The sequence below is a fragment of the Typopeltis vanoorti genome, chromosome 6 (assembly GCF_054136105.1).
Source record: "Typopeltis vanoorti isolate ZY-2024b chromosome 6, IOZ_Tvanoo_1.0, whole genome shotgun sequence".
NCBI lineage: Eukaryota > Metazoa > Arthropoda > Arachnida > Uropygi > Thelyphonidae > Typopeltis > Typopeltis vanoorti.
The window spans coordinates 45,930,279-45,948,747 of NC_143554.1; the positions used below are offsets into that span (position 1 = coordinate 45,930,279).

The window sequence follows — 18,469 nt, forward strand, 5'->3', positions numbered from 1 at the left end:
AACATTTGATTGGCTACTGGTTTTACGATTGGCCATCAGAAGGGAGAAGGGTAAAGATAGCACATGCGCTTATTTTAATTTCAAACTTGGACACATTCATTATAGAGGAGTTGAAACAATAATTCCATATAATCTATACACTGCCGAATAGACTAATTTTTGTTATGTTGCCATATGAGTTTGTTGCTTAATACGTTTCAAAAAAAAATTTTTTTTTAAATAAAAAAGTAAACAAAAAGAACGAGGCACTCTCAAATTTGAGAAAAATTTAACAAAGGGCTTGCGTGAGCCCCTTATAGCTCACCACTGATTATAAGGCAGGTGATTATAATAATCTCAGAAATCAGCTTGGGACAGTTTCATGGGTGGAAGAACTGGAAGAGTGAGATATCACCAGTCCATGGAGACTACCCCTTTTTTTTTTGGATTTTATAAAGACATTTGACAGGTTGTCACATGATAAGCTGATGTAAGTTTTTTCACTTGGTTATACATTAAAGATGCCAAGAAGTTATATTCTTGGTCTAATCCTTTATCCAAGTGCAAGCAAAGAATGTTTGCATGTGAAGTATCTTCAAAACTGGGCTACTTATATATAGAGGATAATGACTTCAAGTCAGTTGCCTTAGTATTCCGCAGTGCAAAGCATACTATAGGAACCTAAGGCAACTGATGTGAAGTCATTAGTTTCTATATACAAGTAGCTCAGTCATGAAGATACTCCATGCAAACATTGTTTGTTTAAACCAAGAATATAACTTCTTGGCATTTTTATGTATGATAAGCTGATATTTAAGTTACTACACATGGGTTTAGATACCAGGCTAGTGAAAATGGATTGAGGATTGCCTGTCCAAAAGATCAGAGTGGAATGAACTGCCAGAACTAGTTGCGAATACCCTGACAGTAATGAGTTTAAGGAGAAGTATGATAGGTATTGTGTGTAAAGAGGTTAGCGTGGGTCTTTTGCAATGAGTCTTCTGACGCCACGGAGATACCCATATAAAATAACTTAGTGAAACCACTAAACTAGCAGCACAAAATGCAGTGTTCAAATCAATTTTAACTAATGGGAAACATGGGCTAGAAATAAAGCAGCTGACCAAAGACTATAGGTGAGAATTCTGAGAAAAATTATAGGAAATGATTGCATCAATGAAAGATTCGTATTAAAAATGAAAATATTAGAAAGGAACTTCACAACATTAACTCAAGAACGCACAGGGTGTCCCAAAATTCACACAAGATTTAAATTTAGCGCCATTTGTGCGGTAAAGTGTTGCCAACGAGAAAAAAAAGGCACCGTGACAGCTGACAGTTCAGGGTTATTAAAAATGACCACACACAGCGAAGAGAGTTCGTTGAATGGATTATGGAACAACAACAAGTGGATGCTTATTTTTTGAACAAAATCATCTTCAGCGATGAGGCTCATTTTCATCTTGATGGCTTCGTTAATCGACAAAATTGTCGCATTTGGGGTTCAGAAAATCCACAAGTGATTGGTGAGAAACAAATGCATCCACAACGTGTCACTGTTTGGTGCAGATTTTGGGCTGGAGGCATCATCAGTTCATTCTTCTAAATGCGGCTGGTAAGGCAATAACAGTTGTGCCTAAATTGGAAGATATGGATGTGAACGACATGTGGTTTCAACAAGACGGTGCCACATGCAATACAGCCCGAGAAACAATTCAATTACTGCATGAGTCATTTCCTGGTCGTTTAATTTCCCATTTTGGTGATCAGAATTGGCCTCCCAGATCATGTGACTTAATGCTGTTGGACTTTTTTCTTTGGGTTTTTTTGAAGTCTAAGGTTTTTTATGCCAACAAGCCCACGACCACCCACACCTTGAAGGAGGAAATTGAGTGCTGTATCAACGAAATTCAGCCACATTTATGCAAAACGGTCATGGAAAATTTCGACAAAAGAGTGCATATGTGCCAGCAAAGCTGTGGAGGCCATTTACCCAATATGCTATTCCATGCATAACCCTATACTGTATACTTTATGAATCAATAAGAAATTACAATTTTTAATTAAAAACCTGTGTTTTCTATCAAAATTACTTCTTGCGTGAATTCTGGGACACCCTGTATGAGCTAATCTAAACTGTATAAGTTAATCTATGATCACTTAAACAGAGTGGAAAAGGAAAGATTAACAAGACAAGTCTAGGTACTCTGATGCAGTTAATAGCACCTTAGAAGATTGAAATGAAAGATCTGATCATACTGAAAGCATAATAAACTGCAGATTAATTTAGAAAAAAAATTGTTCATAGGAAGCTGTTATTAATATAAAATCAATTTTGTAGTAATTATGTCCAAATACACCCTTGAGAGTACATAAGAAAAAATGATGATTATAAATTTTCAGAATTGGTGACTAAGTCTACTCAATTACTTGAAATTACTCCGAAGGCACATAATTTATTAAGTATGAATTATATACTTTTGGAGGCCTATCCCAAAGTAAAAATATCGAAATGTGTGAACTAACCTGCAATATGTGGACTAGTCCTATACTGCTCAAGATGACGCTTTGGTTTATCAAATGTCTCAACATCTTCAAGTATACTTTCCAGTTCTTTAAGTTTCATACTAAATACACACATACAAAAAAAAAAAAAAAAAGTTATTTATTCCAACTAATTTACCCCCAAAAAAGATATGTTACAAAAAATACTTACCTAGTGTTGGAGTGAACTTTGTTCCTGAAGGAAGTACTCCCTGGGAAAGGATGTCCCACTGCACTATGGGGAATGGCTTAGGTGGGAGATGAATTTCATGTTTGGTGTGAAACCACCACCACCCTGCTTACCCTGAGGTCTGAAGTGGCTTGAAAAAGTTTAATTTTTGGTCTCTAGAACAGGGTTTTTCAAACTATGTAAAAATAAAATAAAAGGATAAAAAATATAAAATAGATCATTTTATATTGCGATGATGGCATCAGTGGCAATATCATATTAAAAATGAGAATATTAGGAAAGAACTTGGCATTATTAGCATTCAGGAATGTGTTAGCAGAGCTAATCTCAGGTGGTATGGTCACTTAAACAAAATGGGAGAGGAAAGATTAGAAAATCAAGTGTTCTCTGCCAGGCTGACAGGAAAAAGATCCAGAGGGAGACCAAGATATCGGTGGATTGATAAGGTAAAAAAAGTGTCTTAGAAGATAGAAAAATAAGATCTGACAAAGTTGGAGTCTCGACAGGTAACAGACTGATTTGGAGGAAAACTGCGAATAGGAAGTTAGTGCTACATGAAAAATTTACATCGTTACTATCATATCCTGCATACCCCCTTAAGTACATGTCAGGAATTTGATTATGAAATTATAAACTATAAAAACTTATTATAAAAACAGAAAAAAATCCTTAGCTCACCCATGGTACAAATGCACTAAATGTTTACAAATAACTTTTTTTTTTTTTTTTTTTGATACCTGCACATCAACTGAATTCTGATAGAGCCAATATAACTGTACTTCAATTATCAGAATAGTAAGTTCTGACACGTGAAGGGTTTTACAATGGTAGATTGCTATATTAATATCAAATATTATGATTTACTGCCTAGAGCACATCAATATTTATATTAATCCATTATCAACACTCCTAAAAATACTGTGGTATTTAAAATCACACATACAGACATCACTGAATGTTAAATTTGCTAGTATATACACAGGTAACCCTCATATAACGCGGATGTTCAGTTCCATAGAAATGCCGCATTATATAAAGCACGTTATGCGAGACTCAGATCACATAAAAAAAGTAGGGTTAGGTTCCGAATTATTTTTTTTAAAGATTATATAAACAATAACATATCCAACAAAAAAATATTTTTATTTAATTCAAGTAATTCATGTAAGTTAAGAAAACATATAAACTATGAAACAAATACATAGTATAAAATTATAAAAAATTATAAATTGTACATAAACTTCACTGCACATAATACATAAATGTTTTAGGCAAAATAAAATAAAGTGTATATTTTAATCGTCGTCACTCTCTTCAAAACTAACATTTTGTAGATGTTCTTTATTTACAAGTGACCAGACATCATCATCACTTGATATCTCCTGGACATCATTTGTATAATTCTCATTGCATACTTTGGCTGGTTTAGTTATCGAGAAGTCAGTATTAAGACCTTGCTTACTACTACTACTATGCTGCATTTTTTTTTATTAAGTTCATAATATGGAGCTAAACAAATATCTAATTGTCTTGTGAATTTTCCAGAGCGGTCCATTGAGAGATCATTATCCACAAAATAACTTTCTTGCTAAGTTCAATCCTTCTGCTAATTTCTTTCAACTGAATTCTTTAATGGATTCATCGCAATCAGAATCTTTGACAGAACTTTCCCCGCCATTTGGTTCGATGTCATCTATTAATTGTACCAGTTCCTCCTCATTTAAATCTATTTCCCCATCAACTAATTTTATTTTCAACCATATCGCAAAGTGCTCTAAGTGGCCATTATGATAAAAATAAATTTTTTTACATTAAAAAAAAAAAAGCATTACATATTGTATGTAATGCTTTTTTTGAGATTAACCCACTTATGATTTTTAAGGTGCTTTCCTAGCAGAAAACGAAGACAATTTTCAACAATAAATATTTTATATGGCAAACAATTGACGTACATGTGTGCTAAAGGCTATTTCCCATAATATAAACTTGCTACTTATAACTACATGCGCGATAGGGCAGATGCAAATTTAACTAAGATAAAATTTGATTTTTAAGTCATGCGTTGAAAAATATATGAAAAGATAAAGGATTACTACAATTTGTAGGCCGTCTTATATCAAAACCGCGTTCAACGAGGGTTACTACAATTTGTAGATCGCGTTATATCGAAACCACATTATACGAGGGTTACCTGTGTGTATAGAATAGTTAACATAACTAATCTCAGAATAAAACAATAACAGAATATACAAGGAGATGCTGTATTATGTAAGCTTGACTACTTTCATTTTTAAACACTTTCAGGTGTTTAAAAAAAATAAAAAAAAACTAATGTATTTCTTATCAAGTATAAATTTACCATCATTGGCATTAACAGATACCATACTAGACCAGATTCTGGTCATGTTGAACATCTTTGTGTGTGTTGATGATTTAAAAAACAGTTAAATCATTATTTATGTTTGGATGATGCAAATTTAACATGATCTGTGTAAATTCTAAGATTGTTCTTTCTGTCACATAACAACAGTAATAATAATAATAATAATCGTATGATGATATGCGGCCATGAGTCCCCTTTAGTCCCCCCCAAATTTTATCCGGGCTCCGGAACTGGCATAGCTGACGAATCAGACCTATAGCGGGGTCAGTATTCCTGACTGTAATCCATGTGTTCACTGGACCAGTTTGCCTGCTTGCAAGATGAAAAACCCCAGATAAACTGGTGGAAAAAACCCTGCTGTTCACGCCCAAGACCGGCTAACTTGGCTATGGCTGAGGAAGATCCTTAAGCTCCTCGCGTCGTCAATGGGAATCGAACTTGGACACTCCTTCCCCAGGCATATGGTTGCGAAGCACATAGCCACTAGGCTAACCATGCAGATGCATGACAACAGTATAAGATTTCTGAAGCATTCCAGATTGTTGTTTTTTGATTGATCAGTTAAAGAAAGCACACACCTTAAAGAAATGATGCTTCCATTCTCAAATACCTTTTGTCTCTGATATGCACTTCAATATGATGTGTCAAGGTTTCCTAATCTGTCCATAGTATAGGATATTACATTCACACCACTCCACTGACAATTCATGCCTCTATTTGGGGGGGGGTGTCCCCTAATTAGTGACTTTAGGCAATTTAATGCAGCCAGATTGCCATTCTTCTTCTTCAACATCTCTCTAAGAGTGAGTATTTTATGCCTAAGGATATGTATGTTCACAGGACCAGTTTGCCTATTTTGAAGGATGAAAAACCCAAGTTTCTGGGAGAAAAAACTCTCCATAAGAATAGGCTAACTCACCTTTAATTGAAAATACCTGATAAAGGTTCCTTGCATCCTCATAGCTTCACTGAAATACCTTCTGGGTAATTCAGTGAACTGTTTAGGCTAACAGAGCAAAATAAGGATTACAATTTCATAATAGGTGCCCTCCCTTGATGAGTCCTTGGACTCCCTGGAGGTGTCAAATAATAATAATAAAGTGAATGATATTTCAATTGTCATCCTTATAAGTGACTGTGTCATGCACATGTTGTTCAAATAAGTCTTTATTTTTAGTAAGTATTTGGAATATTGCTAAACATTTTTGGTAATCTTTTCTTTTTTTTTCAACTGTGTTGTTAAGTGTAATTTGTAGAAGAAAGAAATCAAAAAATAATGAATGTTTTTTTTTTTTCAAAAAGAAACCTCAAAACAAAAGGACTTGGACACACCCAAATGGAATTAACAAGAATGAAAATAATTATATATTAATAGATATAACCATATATGGTACAAGAAAAGAGCAAAAATAGACAAATTAAAAAAAAAGAAAACTAAAACCTTAAATGGGGAAAAAAAGGGAAGAAACATGAAACAGGATGCATATGATGCAAGAAACAAATATACTTAACTTTGCAAAACAATTATTATTACACCCTCCATTGAGTCGACAGACTCATCGTGGGAAGTTCATTCAACTGACAACATGTTTATCATATAGAATCTTAAAATCCTTAACACTTTTTGCATTAATGACACATTCTGGTAATGCATTCCATTCACTGGCAAACTCCATGTAAAAAATCTACTCCTCACACCCTTCTTATTATTATTATTACCCAAGACCCCCCATGGAGTCAGAGTCATCTAGGAGGTCCTTTTATCAAACACACAGCTCATCATACCGTGTTTTAAACACACTCAAATTCTTTGCAGATACCACACTCTCAGGCAAGGCATTCCAATCATTCACAACTCTGCATGAAAAAAACCTGCTTCTCACTCCTCTACTCACACCTTCCAAGGATGACCTCTGGTTCTCCCCTGATCTCCCACTATTTTCTGTAGAACCTTTCCATCATTGATTCTATAACAACTCCTTAATAACGTGTAGGTTCTCTATCATATCTCCCCTCCTCCTCCTGTCCACCAGACTCTGCAAGTTGCATCTTCTCAATCTTTCCTCATACTCGACATTCCAGAGGTTGGAAATTGCCTTAGTCGGTCGCCTCTGGACCTTCTGAAAACCAGGTGACCAAATCTGGGCACAATAGTCCATGTGTTGCTTAATCAAAGCCTTATACAATGGAACAAGAGCATCTCTCTCTCTCTCTACTTCTACAAGTCAGTGTCCTCCACGTCATTTCCAGAAGCCTTTGTGTTGTCTTCACAATTTTGGCTATGTGTCCCCTAAATTTCAGATCCTTATCCACTATCACCCCCAGATCTCTTATTTCCTCCACCTCCGACAATACATCCTCACCAAGCATAAATTCTGCATCCCATTTTTGTTTTCCAAATTTTAAAACCTTGCATTTTGCCACATTGAACTCGCATCCCCATTCCTGTGCCCGATCACTCAATTTATTAAAGTCTTCTTGTAAGGCCACAACATCCTCTCTACTCTTCATGGTTCGTCCCAACTTTGCATCATCTGCAACCTACTTAATATCTCCATCCAAATCTTCACCAATATCATTAATATACAAGTTAAACAGCAATGGCCCTAAACAGACCCCTGAGGCACACTACTAGTAACTTGCCTTTTCCTGGATATTGCTCCCTCATACACAACTTGTTGATACCTATCGGATAGTCAGTCTCCAATCCAATGCACCAATCTAATATCCAACCAAATCCACTCCAGTTTGATTATTAACTTATCATGTGGTAATCTATCAAAAGCCTTTGCAAAATCTAAGTATATTACTGTGTATCCATCTCCTCTGTCCATGGAAGCTGCCACCTTATTGTAATAAGTAAGTAGATTGCTAAAACATGACCTTCCTTTAGCAAATCCATGCTGTCCATCAAAGATAATACCATTGTTGTCAATTCAATTCTTGATCCTAATTCTCACAAGCTTCTGAAACAACTTAACTACAACACCTGACACATAGGCCTATAGTTTGATGCTTGAGTTCTATCACCTCTTTTATGAAATGGCACAATTTTGTCCTCCTTATTAAAAAAATATGTCAAGGCCGGCATCAACTCCCTGGCACATTCCTTCAGAATACGTGGTAATATATTATCAAGTCCCACAGCCTCATTTATGTCTACTTTGCTTAACTCCCGATACACCTCTTGCTCACTTACAGTCAGTCTCTCTTCCCCATCATCAACTGCTTTCAATCTCTCCATGAAGTCACATTCACAAGATTGAAAGACCTTTATGAACTGCTCATTAATTATCTCCACCACACCTTTGGCAACAGCTGTCTTTATACCATTTTCTCCGATCAATATCACCCTTCCATAATCATTCTTTCTTTTGCTGGCTATGTATTGAAAGAACTCCTTAGAATTCTTTTTTGACTTCATTAGCTAACTCCTGTTCATACCTCTCTTTAGCTACCCTCACCAATCAAGTCACCAGCCTTGCCTGGTCTTTGTAGTCCTCATTGGAATTGGTTATTTCCATTTCTCTTATGCTGCCTCCACAATGCCCTTTTTCTCTGTCGCATGCTTATTCTCTTTATTCATCCATTTCACACCTACCTTATTTAAACTTCTCACCCTTGGAATATTTTTAGACTTTGCATCTACTAGATAGTTTATGAAAACAACCCCCAAACTGCATTGATCTCTTTCCCAGCTAGCTCCTCATTCCATGCTACACCTTATCATTCCTCACACTGCTGGTTGCCAGTAGTGTGGACCTTTGTAAGAAAAGGGTATATGTGGAACTACAAGGGGGGGGGGGTGATTATGAAGAGCTCAGGAGACAGCTTGTAGTTCCACATATACCCTTATCTTACAGAGGTCCTCACACTGCTGGCAACCACCCAGGTAATCACCTCATGGTCACTCTCACCAATTGGTGGGTGATTTGACACTTCATTTATAATTACATCCTCTGATGAGATGACCAAATCCAAGACCCTCAAATCCTCTTGTGCCCTCTGTTACAGTCTGAGGTAGTTATCCCTCAAAAACTCAAGAAACTCGTTTTCTTTACTTCCAGTTGCTATCTCATCATTCCAGTCTATATTGCCATAATTATTTTCGCCCATAATGATCACTCTTTTCTTATTTGCTTGGCTAATTTGATTATACATTTCATAGTGACTACCATCCACATTTCCTGGTCAACAACAACATCCAACCAAGTATTTCATTCCATTCACCTCTATCTTACACCATACCGCCTCAAAACCACTGGCACTATTTCCCTCCTGCATTTCTACTTTGTATGGACATAACTCTTTCTCTATCATCAATAGCACTCCCCTTCCCTTTTTACCCCTTCTATCCTCTTGAAACACATATCCTTCCATCTCTATTCCTGTCAGGATATCGTCCTCATCTAACCATGTCTCACTTATTCAACAATTTTTGGGTGAACAGACTCAATTAGTGCACCCATTTCATCTGCCTTGTTTCTTACACTTCTAGCATTTGTATATAAACAGAACAGCTCATTCCTGGATCTACAGCTAGTTCCACTGATAACACTCACTCGATGTGATCTCTCCATGCTCGACTGGGGCCATTTCCCTTTCTGCTTATTCATTTTAGAACCCTCTTCAATTCCATCTGTTTCCTGTTGATCCCAGGTCATCCTATTCCTTTCCTGTCTACACATGCTCTGACATCCTCTTGGAACATCCACCTTTCTCACGCTGTGTTTCCCTGTCCACCCTGAGCCTCCCCGTTTCTCTGTTCATCTTGCACACCCATTCTCTCATTTTCCATACTCATGCCACTTACTTCCTCATTCATAACCACCTCTTCAATCTCTCCTGTTGTACTCTGCTGCTCTTCCACATCACTTCCCACTTGATCTGATTCATTCTCTATACTCACTTCTCTACCTTCCAGCAACAGTCTCTCCAAATGACTCCCACCATAACCACTCAAATGCAGTCCATCGCTCCCATACAGTTCACTTCGTCCTTCAAACTCATTCCACACATTAACAAATTGTACTCCCCTCTCCTCACACATTTTAGCCAACATACCATTCATAATCCTTGCTCTCTGCCTCATCTTACCACAGTCATACCTAGGCAACATGCTTACTATCCTTCCTCTCTCTCTCCTACCCTTCTTCACCACACTTTTACATAGCTTCCAGGAATGACCTCTGGTTCTTCCCCTCTCACCTTCTACTCTTTTTATAATCCCCTCTGGATTAATCTGATAAAATCCTCTGACTAATTTAAACATCTCTATCATATCACCTCTCTTCCTCCTATACACCAAAACTCTGCAATCCACCTTTCTTCAACCTCTCTCCATAGCCAGCATTTAAACTCCTGATATTGTCTTGGTCAATCATCTCTGGACCCTCTCCAATGTCTCCACATCACATTGAAAACCAGGTGACCAGATCTGGGCACAATAGTCCAAGTGTGGCCTGACCAGTGCCTTATACAGTGGCACAACCACTTCCTTATCCTTGTATGTTAGAGTACTTCTTATCATTGCAGCACTAGCAATGTACGCAACTCGATATAGTACACAGCCTTATCGTTTTGCACTCCAAAATGCAATACCTTACACTTATTGATATTAAAACTACAACCCCACTCTTTCATCCAAGTAAAAAAACTATTCAAATCTTCCTGAATGGATTCAGCATCAGCAGTGCTGCTTATAGAGCAATCTCTCAATTAATGCGCCCCCCGATTAGTGTGTCATTTTTTTTTCAATACCCAAATTAGATTAGTGCGCCTATATACATCTCAAAAATAAATGTTACAGATTAAAAATTTTCGATCTACACATTATTTATGGCTAACCATTTTTAAAAAAATCACTCGGTAGGATGAAATAATTTAGTTACCGATTTGAAACATTTTACAAAGTTATTTTTTAATGGCATACCACACTATTTCCATGTACATTATGTTCCAAATTTACCGCCAACATTTATGTCGCCTGCTTTACATAGCATTTTGCTGATCATATTTCGTGCAATTGTTTTCCTTACTTTTTTATTTTAAATTATTTTCCTAACCTTTAATCATAAGTAAAAGAATTAGTGAGCAAAAAATAGAAGTGTGAAAATGATTCGAAAAGTAATCTGATTGGAAGAAAAACTTGAAATAATAAAGAAAAATGAACAAGGTGAGTCCAGAGCAAAGATAGGACAAGAACACAAAAATGGGTGAATCAACTGCTGAATACAAAGAGAAAGGTAAGGCTACTTGCTTCAAGTTCATCATGCATGCACTCGAAATCAAAGTATTATAATGATTGAATTAAAGAGACTTCTTTTTACATGGATCGAAGATTGTAACCAAAAGCTCATCCCACTAAACACTAGCCTTATTAAATCAAAAGCATTGTCTCTTTGTAACCTGGACAGAAAGGGCTATCAGTGATGGAAAAGAAGAATCCCACGTTAGTGCTGGGTGATTTGATTGTTTCAAAAAGAGAAATAGCCTACATAATTCTAATCACAGGTGAAGCTGCAATTGCAGATAAGGAGATATCCAGAAATTTTGAAGAAAACTGTGTAAGAAGGGACTATTCTGATCAACAAACCAGCCTTTTTTTGGAAGCGAATGCCTTCCAAGATTTTTCTAAACAAATCAGAGAAATATCAGTCAGGTTATTAAGTCGCAAAGTCGAATAAATTCATCATCATCATCATAAAATTCCTGCCATGTACCCTCAAGGGGTGTACAGGATATGACAGTACTACATGAAAAAATTACATCATCACTAACTTCCTATCTACAATTTTCCTCCAAATCAGTCTGTTACTTGTCAAGACTCCAACATTATCAGATCTTATATTTCTATCGTCTAAGGCACTTTGTACCGTATCAATCCACCTATACCTTGGTCTTCCTCTGGGTCGTTTTCCTGCCATCCTGGCAGAGAACACTTGTTTTGCTAATCTTTCCTCTCCCATTCTATTTAAGTGACCATACCATCTGAGATTAGCTCTGCTAACGCATTCCTGGATGCTGACAATATCAAGTTCTTTCCTAATATCCTCATTTTTAATATGATATTGTCATTGATGCCATCTGTTCACGCCTCTAATCTTTCTCAGGACTCTCATATCTGCGGTCTCTAGTCTTTGGTCAAGTGTTTTACTTCTGACCCAGCTCTCAGATCCATAAGTTAAAATTGGTTTGAACACAGTCTTGTATACAGCTAATTTAGTGTTCCGACTTATTTCTTTCTTATTCCATATGAATTTATTCAATTGACTTCCCACGATGCCAGCTTTGCTGATTCTGTTGTCTATTTCTATATTTAGTTTACCATCTTCAGTAAAAATTGTGCCTAAGTAGCTGAAATGTTTTACTTGTTCCACCGGTTCTCCATTCACAACACCGTTGACATTTTCAATGATTCTGCCTATTTTCATTGTCTTTGTCTTTTTATTGCTGACCTTCATACCATATCTATTACAACAGCTATTCAATTTAGTCAGAGAATCTTGCAGACTTGTAGTGGATTTATTTAGAAGTATAACATCATCCGCATAAAGCAAAGAGCTGACATTAACATCTCCAATTTTGATATCAGGTTTAATACCACATTCCTTCATAATGTGATCCATATAGATAATGAATAACAGAGGGGATAATGTACATCCTTGTCTCACACCAGATTTAACATTAAACCATCTTCCTGTACTTCCTTCAATTCTAACTGCTGACTCACAACTCAAATAAAGACTAAGTATTGCTTGATATAATGCCCCATTGACATCATATAACTGCAGCGTATTGAATAGCTTCTCTCTTGGCACCTTGTCATATGCCTTTTCCAAATCGACAAAACTTAAATACAGATCTTCGTTATATTCCCATGCTTTCTCCACTATTTGTCGTAAAGTGAAGATCTGATCTTGACAGCCTCTATTTGGCTTGAATCCAGCTTGTTCTTCACCAAACTTTTCTTCCACAATTCTTCTCAACCGTTTCTCAAGTATACTTGCATAGATCTTGCCAGGAACACTCAGTAGGGAAATACCTCTGTAATTCTCACATTCAGTTTTATTTCCCTTTTTATATATGGGTACTATGAGAGCTCTACTCCAATCATAGGGAATTCGTCCCTCTGTCCAGGCTTTCTGAACTATGCAGTGCAGCCACTGTAAGACTCTTATACCACCATACTTCAGCATTTCTGGTCGAATATCATCTACTCCTGCTGCCTTTCCACATTTCAAGCCTTTGATGGCTTTTTCTACTTCAAGTGTGGATATGAATTCTTGACTGCATGCCTGGTCAGTGTTTTTTTTATCACTGTGCTGTCATCACTACTTGTTTCATTCAGCAGTTTTTCAAAGTAATTACTCCATACTTCAAGGATATCTTTTTCTCCTGTTTTCATTTCACCTTTATCATCTCTAATTCCTTTTACAGCACTCTTTCCTCCATTCCTAAACTTCTTCAACAACCTCCAGAATATTTTGCCACCTTCTTGATATTTATTTTCTATATTCTTGCCAAAGTCCTCCCATGACTTTTGTTTAGCTAGTTTTACACACTGTTTAGCTTTCTTACATTTGTCTCTGTATTCTGTAAGAGTAAAAGCTGACTTATTTGCCAGGAACTTTTGATATGCTTTCTTCTTTTCCTTCACTGCCTCTTTAACTTCCTGTGTCCACCAGGGAGTTCTGATTTTTTTATCCTTGCACACAACCTCACCACATGCCTCTCTAGCTGAATCAATCAATGTTTCCTTCAGAGTTTGCCACTGAATCTCCAAGGCTTGATTCCTGTTCTCAAACTCTTTCATTTTCTTTTCAATAATATTTCTGTATTTTTGTCTACAGTTCACATCTGAGAGCTGCTCAACTTTTATTCGCTTTAAAACTTTCTTACATGTTATTCTTTTCAATATGAAATTCAATTTTATCCTGCTCAAGACTAAATAGTGATCACTTCCAATTTCAAATCCTCTGTATACTCTGGTGTCCTGCACCAGGGAGAAATCATCACTGTCAACAATAACATAGTCAATGAGACTTTTCTTATTCCTAGCCTCTTCTCTCCATGTGAATTTGTGCACATTTTTATGTTGGAACATGGTGTTAGTAATAACCAGTCCATGTCCTGAGCAGAAATCCAACAGATATTTGCCATTATTATTAGCTTTGCTCTTTTCTCCAAATTTTCCCAAAATATTTTTGTATGTCTCACAATCATTTCCTACTCTACTATTTAGATCCCCAACAAGGACCAACTTTTCCTTTTTCATTGTGTCAGTTGCTTTTTCTAAAGCCTCAAAAAATTCCTCCACTTCTACCTTAGTAGAACCTTCTGTGGGACCATAGGCACAAATAAGTCTCATTGTCCAGTTCCCCATTCTCATATTTGCCCACATTACTCTACTTGAGACTGACTGCCATTCAAGAAGATTAGCCTCGTATTTTGTGTTGAATACTATGGCTACTCCTTCTTTTCCTTGATTGTCATTGCCTGAATATAACATTTTGTATTTATTGCTCAGAAAGATCTCACCAGTTTTGGTCTTTTTTGTTTCAGTCACCCCTATTATGTCGATCTGGTACTTATCTAATTCCTCAGCTAGCTCCATTTCTTTGCCATTCAGGCTTCTTACATTGATAGTACCGATCTTTAACTCTGGTGATGTTGAGTTGGGGTTTATTTTCAGATTTGTTCCAGTAGCTGACTTTTCGCTGTTCGCCCTGGTTCCCTGGCGCAAACAACGGGGGCCTTGTTTAACCGGGCGACGCCCCAGCCGGCATGAAATTTTGTCATGTTGTACCATCATTTTTTATTTTGGTTTAACCAATAAGAATACAATTTGGTCGGCTAAATCCCAAATTGCCAGCCCATCCTCGTTCGTTCAGTATCAAAGTAGATACCCAACAGGGTGCACCACGAGAAGGTGAGGATTGGATATTAGGTCAGAAGCCCTGGTCGGTTCTCCGCATTCCTTTAAAGGCTATGTGGAGGTCTCCTCTCAGTTATACAGCTTTGACCCTTAAGCACCCCTTAAATTACTGCTAGTAATATGCGAGCCATTTGGAAGCACATTCTTCGACATTGTGCAAATGATTTTAGAGGCTTTTCAAATGAATCTAAGTTAATTAAATCTCATTCTGAGAAGTTGAGCGATTCCGACCTGCTAAATTTAGATGCACAGCAGGAAGATCCTGAAGAATATGAAGAAAATTTAATCAATGACAAGCCCAAAGAGGTTTCACAGAAACAATTTGAAAATATTTTTCGTACAATCGAAGTTTTTAAGCAATAATGCTTGGAGACTGACCCTGGTGATGAGAGAACCAGTAAAATTTGCAGAAGAGGCAATAGGCCATATCGTCAGTTGTATGAAAAAACGAATCAGAATGGCCGCCAAACTACGTTAGCTCAATTCTTTTTTTAAGAAGCAGAATAATAAATGTATATTCTGAATATGTTTTATTGTCTTTCAGCTTCATGGTTTTCCTTTAACTAGGCCCTGAGACATACCCTAATTCTTTTATAAAAAAAATTAAGGGTCAAAAAAGAAATTTGAGGAATGAATTATACTTTTTAGTTACCTTTCTTTTTTGAGACACTGCTCCATCATATACAACCTGCTAGTATTGTTCAGAGTATTGGTTAGATAGATAGAGCTGATCTATCTAACCAATATACTATCTATTCCCATCCTCTGCAGCTTGTACACCAATTTATCATGGGGTAATCTAGCAAATGCTTTTGCAAAGTCTAAGACTATCACTGTATATGATTCTCCCTTATCTAACACTCATCACCTTATCATAAAATGCAAGTAAATTATTAAAACAGGATCTACCCTTTACAAATCCATGTTGACCATCATAAAGAATGCTATGGCCATCAACCCAATTCTGTATTCCATTTCCAATTCCATTTCTTACCAATCTCTCCAACACCTTGACCACAACTGCAGTTATACAGACTGGCCTATAGTTGGAGACTTCTGTCTTAGAACCATGCTTGTGGAGTGATACTATTTTGCCTTCTTTCCACTACTTAGAAACCCAACCCAGTACATGACTTATTAAATAACCAGGTCTGGTCAAATAACCAACTGTGATGCACATTCCTTAAGAATATGTGGTGATATGTCATCCATTCCCACAGCCTTATTTACATCTAACTCAACTAACAGGTGATATACACCTGTTTCTTTCACTCCCAATTCTCCTAATACTTGCCTCTCTTCTATATATTGTACTGGATCATTTATACCAGTATGATATATGCTGATAAAGTGCTCGTTCAATAATTCCACTATATCCTTGGCAGCTGTCAGTCTGCTGCCATGACTATCCACCAATGTTAGTCTGCCATAATTATTCTTCCTTTTGCTTGCCACGTAGCAAAAAAATTCCATTGAGTTAACCTTGGCCTGAGTAGCCAATCTCCTCTCATACTGTACCTTTTCTTTCTTTACCATGCTTGTCACCTTTCTAGCCTGCACTTTATACTCTCCATGGATCTGATCACCACCAAATGTCTTGTACCTCCTCTATAACATTTTCTTTTCCAGCACAGCTTGCTTGATTTTGCTGCTCATCCATTTCACTCCCACTCTATTTACTTCCTTAACCCTCGGTATCATTACAAAAGCAGTAATACACTGCTTTTGTCAGATACTTCCTTGTGAGTTTCCATGCATTGTAGGCTGGAGCTGTGGTGAAGGTTACTAACTTATGTACTATATGGTGACAAATACATAGGAAAGGGGGAGATGCCTATATAGTGGTGTACTTGGATTTTGCAAAAGCTTTTGATAGACTGTCACACAACAAGCTGTTAAATAAACTTAAACAGATGGTATTTGATAACAGACTTCTGAGTTGGATCAGTGACTGGCTGTCAGATAGGTATCAAAAAATTGTATATGCGAGTGCAGTATCCCAAAAGAGGAAGGTAAACTAGTGGTGTACTGCAGGGGTCAGTTTTGGAACCACCGGTGTTCAATTTGTACATTAATGATATTGGAATGAGTTTAACTATTGATATGCAGCCGCTTGCAGATGATGCAAAATTGGGGATAGCAATGCAGTGTCAAGCGGATGTTATGGCCTTATAGGAGGACTTGAATAGATTGCATGAATGGGCAGGTTAGTGAAACTATCCATTCAATGTTGTAAAGTGTAAGGTTTGAGATTTGGTAAGCAATGATGGGATGCAAAGTATACACTTGGTGGAGAAACTTGAAAGGAAGTAGAGGAGATGGTGGACAAGGAAGTGAAATTCAGGGGCCACATTACACAAGTTGTGAAGACATCACATTGGATAATGGCAATGATGTGGAGGATCCTGACATGCAGAAATAAGGTTATGATGCCACCATAAGGCCTTGATTAGGCCTCATATGGATTATTGTGCACAGATTAGGTTGCTGGGTTTTCATGGTGATGAGGTATGTTGGAAAGGATCCAGAGAAGATTCATGAAGGTGGTCGGTGGTCTTTGGAATACAGAATACAAGGACAGATTGAGAGAATGTAAGTTGCAAGGCCTTGTGAATAAGAAAGGGGGAGGGGTGATTGAGACATATAAGCTAGTCAGGGGTTGTTATCAAGTTGACATGGAAGAGTTTTTTTTCATAGAATGGAAGAGGTGGGGGTAGAACAAGAGGCCATTGCTGGAAACTATACGGAAGATGTGAGCATGGTGAGGAGCAGGTTCTTTGCATGGAGAGTGGTTGGTGAGTGGAATGCATTGCTTGAGTGTGTTGTCAATGCAGACACAATGAATCAGTATAAGACATGTTGGATGAGCATTGTGTGCCTCCCAAGAAGAGTCTCTGATTTCATGGAGGTGTCAGATGTTGTTAATAATAATAATAATAATAATAATAAGGAAAAAGATAAGAGAGGATACAAGACATTTCAATAAAAAATGATAAGAACAGCAGTAGAAAATAACAAGAGCATAAAGAGAACAGGAAAACTTCTCGATAATTCATATTATGGTTATTTTCCTTACCCCAAGGAGTCACAAGACTCATTGTGGGAGGGTCAACACTAGCCAAAACAAAATCTATCATACCATTCCTTAAACTCATCCACAGTTTGCATGTCACAACCCTCTCATGCAATGCATTCCATGTTCCTACCACTCACCAAGCAAACTTACTTCTTACCCTTTTACTCACCACCTTCATTTGCAACTTCCAGGTATGGCTCCTTGTCCTTGCTACCATATGAAAAATCCCCTCAGGTTAATAGGATAATAATTCTTAAACAGCTTAAATGTCTTGATCATATCCCCCCTCAATTGCTTTATATCCACCAAGCTCTGCAGTCTGCATGCCCTTAGTTTATCCTCATAATCAACATTGTATAG

General features: G+C 37.1%; 1 protein-coding gene across 1 annotated transcript in view; it reads right to left on the bottom strand.

Annotated features, from left to right (window-relative positions):
* Mettl5 (Methyltransferase like 5) overlaps positions 1 to 18,469 on the bottom strand; it is an 85,088-nt gene that overhangs the window by 44,395 nt on the left and 22,224 nt on the right. The window contains exon 2 of the mRNA XM_090394151.1: positions 2,506 to 2,606. Coding sequence (XP_090250277.1) covers positions 2,506 to 2,605 — 100 coding nt within the window. The 5' untranslated portion in view covers position 2,606. The remainder of the gene's footprint in view (positions 1 to 2,505; positions 2,607 to 18,469) is intronic.